Source organism: Pundamilia nyererei, unplaced genomic scaffold (genome assembly GCF_000239375.1).
Source record: "Pundamilia nyererei isolate P.nyererei 1_Seehausen unplaced genomic scaffold, PunNye1.0 scaffold00105, whole genome shotgun sequence".
In the NCBI taxonomy this organism is placed as follows: Eukaryota; Metazoa; Chordata; class Actinopteri; order Cichliformes; family Cichlidae; genus Pundamilia; species Pundamilia nyererei.
In genome coordinates this window covers 707,845-715,943 of record NW_005187506.1, presented here as the reverse complement: position 1 = coordinate 715,943, position 8,099 = coordinate 707,845, and the positions used below count along the sequence as shown (strand labels likewise).

The window sequence follows — 8,099 nt, the reverse complement described above, 5'->3', positions numbered from 1 at the left end:
AGATGGCCCCGCCCCTCCCTGAGCCTGGTTCTGCCGGAGGTTTCTTCCTGTTAAAAGGGAGTTTTTCCTTCCCACTGTCGCCAAAGTACTGCTCATATGATTGTTGGGTTTTTCTCTGTATCTATGAAGCGCCTTGAGGCGACTTTTGTTGTGATTTGGCGCTATATAAATAAAATTGAATTGAGTTATGATGATCATAATAGTAGGTGTCTGTCTCCGGCTCCAATCAAAGAACCAATCAACAGCCAGAACAAGAAGGATGTTGATGCGCTGACACACAGTGGAGCTGAAGGATGTTTTTGTAGGTAAAAGAAAAGCTGCAGACAGAGAAGCTAATAATTAATCTATAAAAATAATGAAAACACACAACAGAAGGCTTTTATTTTGTAAGTTATGCCTGTTAAAGGGCTTTTGCTTAGGCAGCAGTTGTCTTTCTCTCCGTTGGTGCTCCAGTGGATGATGAGAGTCACAGCTTAAATACTGATCCGTGGCTGTTTATTGTTCACGTTGACTGTAAAATGTCCCCCATCAATCTCAGTTGAGTGATTTGCAGTTTTGCACATTAACAGTCATGAAGCAGATCTCGCCTCACTGTTAGTCAGTGGTGTTGGTGTCGGCTGTTACGCAGCTGTACGGTTTATAAGGCCTGAGAAAACGCTGCGTCCAGGCCGACACAATCGACTTTCTCACATCACCTGCATTACTGAACATGCATCCAGACACTCTTAGATGCTTTTTACTGTTTGTTCACATGTCTTAGACAAAATAATGACACGATTTCACAATAAGATATTCAGTAATAGTAATTATTGCGTGCAGCCTGACTTTGTTTGTGTTCGTTATTGGAAGTGAATTTTCTGCTGCTGGAGAAAGACGTCACTAAAGTTCTGTTTGTTGTCTTTTGCCCCCAGAGCAAAGTTAAAAACCTGAAAGCAGCAGAACATCCCTCCATCTGGGCCTCTCAGCGGCAGCGCACGCACTCACAGCATTTGTTTAAATAGAAAGCTGTGCTCCTGTCTTGGGAGCGACTTCAAACATTTTGGGTGCTGACCCACTTTTCAGCATTTAGTCCTAATTTAAAGTCGTCTTTAATGCAGAGTGACTCCTCATTAGCTCAAAGCTGCGAGCTTCAAAGGCGTCTGCCTGGAGCCACTAATGCACAAAGGAGTTTTCAGCAGCGAGCTGTGCGCTCCGTTTAGGCCTTAATGCAGAGATTTGGCAGATACAGCGTTTCTTAGATAATAGGTTAAGACCCAGAATGGACGGGAGGCATTTCCCTTCCAGGCCCAGCGTGGTTTAATGAAGTTTCACTTCATCCAGCACATCACCAAGGAACTTTCTTTTATTCCTGTCAGCAGCCCTGTGTTCCAGTCAGAAATGCAAAATACAAATCAAGTCACAATTTAATGTTTCTTTTAATCAGATTATAACATCAGATAAAGCTAACATCCAAAGCTTTTGTTCTCGTGAGTGTGACTAGAAGACCTGAAGGACAAGCTGAGGCGAGCCGCGGAGGCTGAAGGGAAAAGTTGAGAGTATTTAATTATGAGCGCTTCTGGAGTTTAGCGTCTCTCTGTGTGGAAGGTTTTTACATATATACACTCACAGATTAAAAGGAAGCCCTTATTAAATAATATTTCCCATTAAAGTGATCTCGAGGCCTGAGGAGGTCAAATTTCTGCAGATTTTTTCTGATATTTGTGCTGAATCCAACACATCTGCTGTCATTAGTTCTGGTTTTCAGTCTTTTTTAAATAGAAATTAAATATCTAAAATATGCGAGCTGTGCTGGGAGCTGATGTTTCTCCTGCATCACTGCGTTTCTTCCAGATCGAGGAGGTCACCTTTAAGAACTACTACACAGCCTACGTGACGGTGCGCCTGCTGAGGAGGAACCCCGAGCAGGAGGCCCCCGCCAAGTGGTGCACGGCCGTGAGAGACCTGCCCCTGATGGACAACCCCCACACTGAGGGGGGCTCCCAGGACTACTACACCATTCACCGGACGCAGGTGGGCTTCACCTCTTCTCACCTTAAATCTGGCTTTTCAGTCACTGCTACGGTTTAACGACAAAGCAGCCATAAAAATATTCGACTGCAGAAACGCAAAACTGCTGAAGATTAAAACCTGAACTTTTCACAACACTTGATGATCAGTGTTTCCTGTTTAGCATCTGATAAGTTTGTTGTACAGAAACACGTCGTTTCCTCTGAGTTCAAACGTTACTCATTTCAAATCTGAATGTAGCTTGGAAATCATTCTGACATCATGTCATCATAAACAATTTAAAAGGCATTTCTTTTTTATCTTAAAATGCATAAACCGGTTGTTTCCTACTGATCTGATCTCTCAGTCAAACCTTCCCAGCAGGTCGTATAAGAGACTGTGAGGGAACGCTACAGGTCACGTGCTATTTTTCATTCAACTTGTTTTTCGTTTTTTATAATGTTGCATTCGTTTTTAGACAGTGTTTGCTTAGTTTGGACATGATGACTGACAACAGAGTAACTTGTCCTCACGCTGTCGGTGCATCAAAGAGCCACACCTGTTGTGATGACCTTTAACGCTGCAGGCGTGCTGAGGAGGAACCTTGACATCAAAAGTAGTTTCTTTTATATCAGACCTTTTTTTAAACTCATCCCAAGGTCATTGTTAAATAATTAAGGAATGACCTCCATTAGTTAAAAGAAACTGCTGCACTTATGACACCAGGAGAAATGGAGACATCTGCTGCTGAGGTCTGTTTTCAGCCAGCTGAAATTCTGCAGTGCAGGAGGCTGGAGGCTCACAGCTCATATTGATCTCTGTCTATGCGCTTGTTTCGTTTTCCTGCAGGATTTTTTACTCTACCTTCCACACTCTGTTCAGGGTTAGAAAAATATGGTTGTTTGGGTTCAGATACTGTTGTTGTGAGGAAGTGTGATGAACAGCGTCAGGCTCTTAGTGACAAAGGATGGTTTCTTACTCCACAGCAGCTCTGAAACATGGACGTGACTGACTGGTTCTGCTGCTGTCTGTGCAACAAACATCTCCCTGGATGTAAACATGATAACGGTGTGTGTTTAAAATGTATCGTTGTCCTCCACAGTTTTAGACGTAAGACAATTCTCAGCTCATAACAAAACTCACATCAGGAAAAACATCATCACTGAACCTGCAGTTCCTCTACCGTCCAGCAGAGGCTCCAGCCGAGAGTCGGTCTCCCTAGACTCTACATCAGGGGTGCCCAATCCCGGTCCTCGAGAGCTACCGTCCTGCAGCTTTTAGATGCATCCTTGTTCCCACACAATCAAATGAATGGCTTGTTATCAGGCCTTTGCCAAACATGATGGCATGCTGAAGAGGTAATCAAACCATTTGATTCAGCTGTGTTGGAGTAGGGATGCATCTAAAAGCTGCAGGATAGTAGCTCTCGAGGACTGGGATTGGGCAGCCCTGCTCTACATATTACCCTCTCATCTAAACATGGTCTCATCTAGTACCAGAAACCAGCTTGGCATTAGCCAAAACACTAACGCTGACCCTTTGATATAAAGATCAGTGACAGTGATGACTCAGCCAGCAGAAATGAAGCTTTCAGCCAGCTGCAGGACAGGAAGTCAAAATATATGAGAAGCTGATATCACATGTCTGAATTATACCAGATGTGTTTGAGACCAAAGGGGCAAAAATGTTTCTCCAACTAATCACGCCAGGTGTGATCAGGTGTTACCTGCAGTATTACAGGTAGTGGCCCTACACAAAGCAGTGTGACAACCCACCAGAGGTTTAGAAAGGCCCTGCAGGTCAAAGTTTGGGAGCAGCTCTGTAAAGAAACGAGAGGAAACGGGCCGCAGAGCAGCGTCTCGTTAGCCGCTCTGCCTCCTCGCTTCTGATGGCAGAAGTTGAGAAAACCGTGCCGCCTGTTGTGCTGCCAGACCGAGCTGCTGTGCCTCTGCTAATGACAGGAGGATTAACCGCAATCGTCAGATCTGTAGATCGATGCATCCCGCTGGGCATAAAAACCACCACAGCCGGCTCCAGTTTGTTTGCCCTCTCAGCTGCGGTGGCGTCGAGCCAGCCGGCTCCCTGAGAAACTCACAATAAGTTTGTAAGTTTGGAGACAACACACAGTGACTTATTCTTCATTTCCTCTGTTTATTCTCCATGCAAATAGAGCCAGGTGGTGAATGGAGATTTCATTTTTGTTTACTTCAGTCGGCACTGCGAGGCTGATGAGTTTAAACGGTAACTGTGATAGCATAAATTATGTTCAGTCACTTCTTATGGGTTTAGTGTTCGTCACATTTAGCCTTGAGGGAGATTCATTGTGTTCTGTTGCTGCACTGATTTTTGCACCTCGTCGGGACTCAAAGGACTCGAATGATTTGAAGAAATGTTGGCGAAAACGTTCTGATCAGAATCACAGCAGCTTCTGGTTCTTCAACAACTTTGGTCCATGTTTTTGTATTTTGTGTTATACCAGTGGCCACGGATGGGAGGCGGCCACACCCTTGGGTGGGTGGATGGATGGGTGGATCATGTATTCTGATGAGCCGGTTTTCCTCTGCTGTCGTTCGTGCCTCAGATGCAGGTGGAGCCGGATCACGTGGTGTGTGCGCGGCTGATCCTGAGGCAGCCGTCCTTGGCCTGGTTAACCTTCAGCCTTGAAGACATTCAAATATTTCCTCACACGGAGCCGGTGAGTTTGTCTAATGTTGTCGTTAACGTGCAGCGGAGTCAGGAGTGCAGGAAGGTAAAGTGACATTAATCACAGACTCAGTGAGAGAGCATATAATGAACTCAGGCCCTCAGGTAACATCAGCACGCTGTCACTTTGAAGGGAAACGTCAGTGCTTCTTCCAGTCCAACCCAGCATCACAACACCATGACTGTGCAGGAGAGGGAGGAGAGTCAAAGTTTCAGTAACTCCTCACAGCACGGGCAGATGGGCGATGTTTGAAGTTGAGGTGGAGGATGTTTTGTTGACCCCGCCTGGCACTCTTTAGCTGCTAAATGCTTCTCTGTGTTTACACTGTGTCTGCTGAGCAGCTGCGCTCACAGGGCCTTTTTCTGGCTCTCCCAGAAGGTTTAAACCAGTTTGAACTCCACTGATTCGCAGCAGTCAGTGGACCACATTTAACCCTTGTGTGGTGTTCGTATTTTTGTTACTCAGCCAGTGTTCATGGGTCTGGTGGACCCGCTAGAGTTTTGGCTTTCCAAATTAACACTATCAAACAATTTTATGTTAAATTACTCAACAGATGTTTACTTCATCCCAATTACAAGACATATGAACAGCAAACATGGTTAATTTTTTCCCTTTACCTTTGTTAGATCACATTTATGAATTAATGTGCTTCTCGTTTTTCTTTTATATAAAATGTTATAAATAAATCAGTTATAATCAAGTGGAGTGAGTGGAAAGACACAACACATTTACACGTGAAAAAATAATTAATTGTTTCATTTTTCTTTTGAAAAAAACTGAACACGGGTCTCACAGACCCGAACACCATACAAGGGTGAAGGAAATGTGTGAGAAGGTGGAGCAGTGGTGCCAGCCCTTCTATCGTGATTTGAACTGGAACACCTCACAGCTTCTACACGTAGCCTCCTCCTCAGGCTCTGAGGGTGCTCACAAGCTAATAAACGATCCCTGCGAGTGTCAGCTGCTCCGGTCAGAGACGTTATTAGATGATAAATGGCGATAAAATCTATCAAGAACATAAAAATCTAACAGTACATCAGACAAATGATGAAGATGCAGGTTAATCTGGTGATTTCTGGCACAGAGCGGTAAATGAATGATTTCGTCTCTGAGCGCGCTCAGTGCTGCTGTTTGGTTCTGAGGTGACGGCTGCACATTAGAGCTGAGACACTTTAAACTGGGTCCATTTAAACATTAAAGCTTCTGGTCCCACAGGAAGGACAGGTGCAGATCACAGTGAATGAATGTGATTGGCTGATCAGGTGTTCTTGGTGTGTGCTGCGTGTTTCCAGCAGTGTGACGAGACTCAGCAGCAGATCAGCATCAAGCAGAGCGACTTTGAGACGTTTTCTAAAGCCCGGGTTAAACACACAGAGCTGGAGCTTCATTCTGTGGGTTTAGCAAAGTTTACCTGGTTTACCTTCCACAGGTAAAACCACCCAACATGCTGTAAATAATTGCATCCGGCTGATTTTAACGGCACCCTGAACATAGGTGATGTGTTAGTTGCCGTGGTGATTCTGGTGAAAAAGCCATGCACTGTATTGCATGGACCACGTGCTGAGGATTGAACTGACGTCAGAATCAGAAATAAACCGCAGTGGTGGGGGGGTGTTGGGTTTGCTGTTGAACCACCAGCAGGTGGAGCCAGAGTGAGAACTGAAGCAGAGATCCAACTGAACAACAAAGTAACAGAAACTCGACTGCAGAGTTTAACAAACGCTCTTCCTCGTTCCAGGACCCAGAGAAGGAGGTTTCTGATTGGCTGTCTGACCTGACCCTCACTGACCAGCACCCCGATCTGGAGGTACGCACTGTGTTTCTGTCTACACGAGGGCGCCGAGCTTTGAGAGCCTGATGGGAGTTTGCTGCATATTTTATTAGCTCATTTCTCAGTTTTCATACTTAAATTCAATTTCAGCTTCTTCAGGGCTGAAACAAAAATGAGGGTTTTATTATTCTGCAGCTCGTCTTCCTCTGGGCTCTGATTTGTTTTTGATAAGCTTCCTAATGAAAGAAGCTTTTCTTACTTTTTGTCTGTGACTCCGGAAAAACAAACTATTAAAAAGGCAAAAAGCAAATCCAGCTGAACAGAGACTTTAGTTTAGCTGGAACAGGAGGAAGGATCAACGAGTTCTGGCTGACCTCAGGCTCTCATAGCCTCTAAGCTCACTTACAGGTTACCTCTGTGACACGTTTCTAACTGCGAGTCAGGAGCAGAGCTTTTTATTGCTGTTGAAGAAACAAACTAACCGGTGGAGGCAGCAGTAAACCGGCAGGTCCAGCTGCTCCTTCTGATCCAGAGTCAGGTCACGGTGGCTGCAGATAAGCCGTCCTTTCCCATGGCGATGGTTTCCAGCTCCCGGGCCAGATGAGATATGAAACTGTGTCCTCGGCCTCCTTCAAGCAGAGGCAGAGGATACTGATCTGATTGCTGAACCAGCTCTGCCTCACTCCTCGCCTCATCTCCAAGCCCAGACGCTCGTGTGACTGTGGAAAATAACATCACCGCCTCTGTCAGCGCAGTCTGGCGGCTTCAGCTTAACCAGCAGAAACACGCCTAACAGATGGCCCCGCCCCTCCCTGAGCCTGGTTCTGCCGGAGGTTTCTTCCTGTTCAAAGGGAGTTTTTCCTTCCCACTGTCACCAAAGTGCTGCTCATAGGGGGTCATATGATTGTTGGGGTTTCTCTGTCTGTGTTATTGTAGGTCTACTGTACAATATAAAGCACACTGAGGCCGCTGTAGCTGTGATTTGGTGTTATATAAATCAAACTGAATTGAATTCGCATCACCGACGTCCGTAGCAGAGCATTTGGTGCTCATCAGTGACGCACGCCAGCTTGTGGCGCTGTGAGGCGGTCTGATTACCAGCAGGTTAAAGAGACGCCGGCGAGTGCGTTTACTTCCTGATGACACGGGCTTTTGGCGTCTCAGATGCTCGTGTGGTCGGGTTTTTTTTGTTTGGTCATGTGACTGAGTATGTGAGTTCTGATTTCTGTTAATTGATTTACTTCAGAGCTTCAGCTTCAAATGTTAACTATGATCCAGGAAGGAGCATGATTGTGTCCCCGTGTGTCCCTCAGGGCCTCCCTGACCCACAGACCGTATCCTCCAGCATCCAGCAGATGTGGGCTCTGACTGAGGTGATGCAGACCAATCAGACGACAGCATCCATCGGACGGTTCGATGTGAGTGAAACACACAGTCAGCCTCATCTGTCCTGTAACGAGTGTGTTCATGATGGAGGTGATGTAATAACATTTGGCCGTTAGCTCGTTTTTCATGTTCTCAGAGATGATGAACATTTTAGTTTATCAAATGATATGAAATGACATTTTTGTGAAGGCACGTGTGTGTGTGTGTGTGTGTGTGTGTGTGTGTGTGTGTGTGTGTGTGTGTGTGTGTGTG

The 8,099-nt window shown here is 45.6% G+C and overlaps 1 protein-coding gene across 1 annotated transcript in view; it reads left to right on the top strand.

Moving 5' to 3' along the window:
• The window catches only part of nicn1 (nicolin 1), a 9,868-nt gene extending 1,905 nt beyond the window's left edge, over positions 1-7,963 (top strand). Inside the window, exons 3-6 of the mRNA XM_013912878.1 lie at positions 1,831-2,010; positions 4,568-4,681; positions 6,429-6,497; positions 7,775-7,963. Coding sequence (XP_013768332.1) covers positions 1,831-2,010; positions 4,568-4,681; positions 6,429-6,497; positions 7,775-7,963 — 552 coding nt within the window. The remainder of the gene's footprint in view (positions 1-1,830; positions 2,011-4,567; positions 4,682-6,428; positions 6,498-7,774) is intronic.
• Positions 7,964-8,099: the final 136 nt, after the last annotated feature.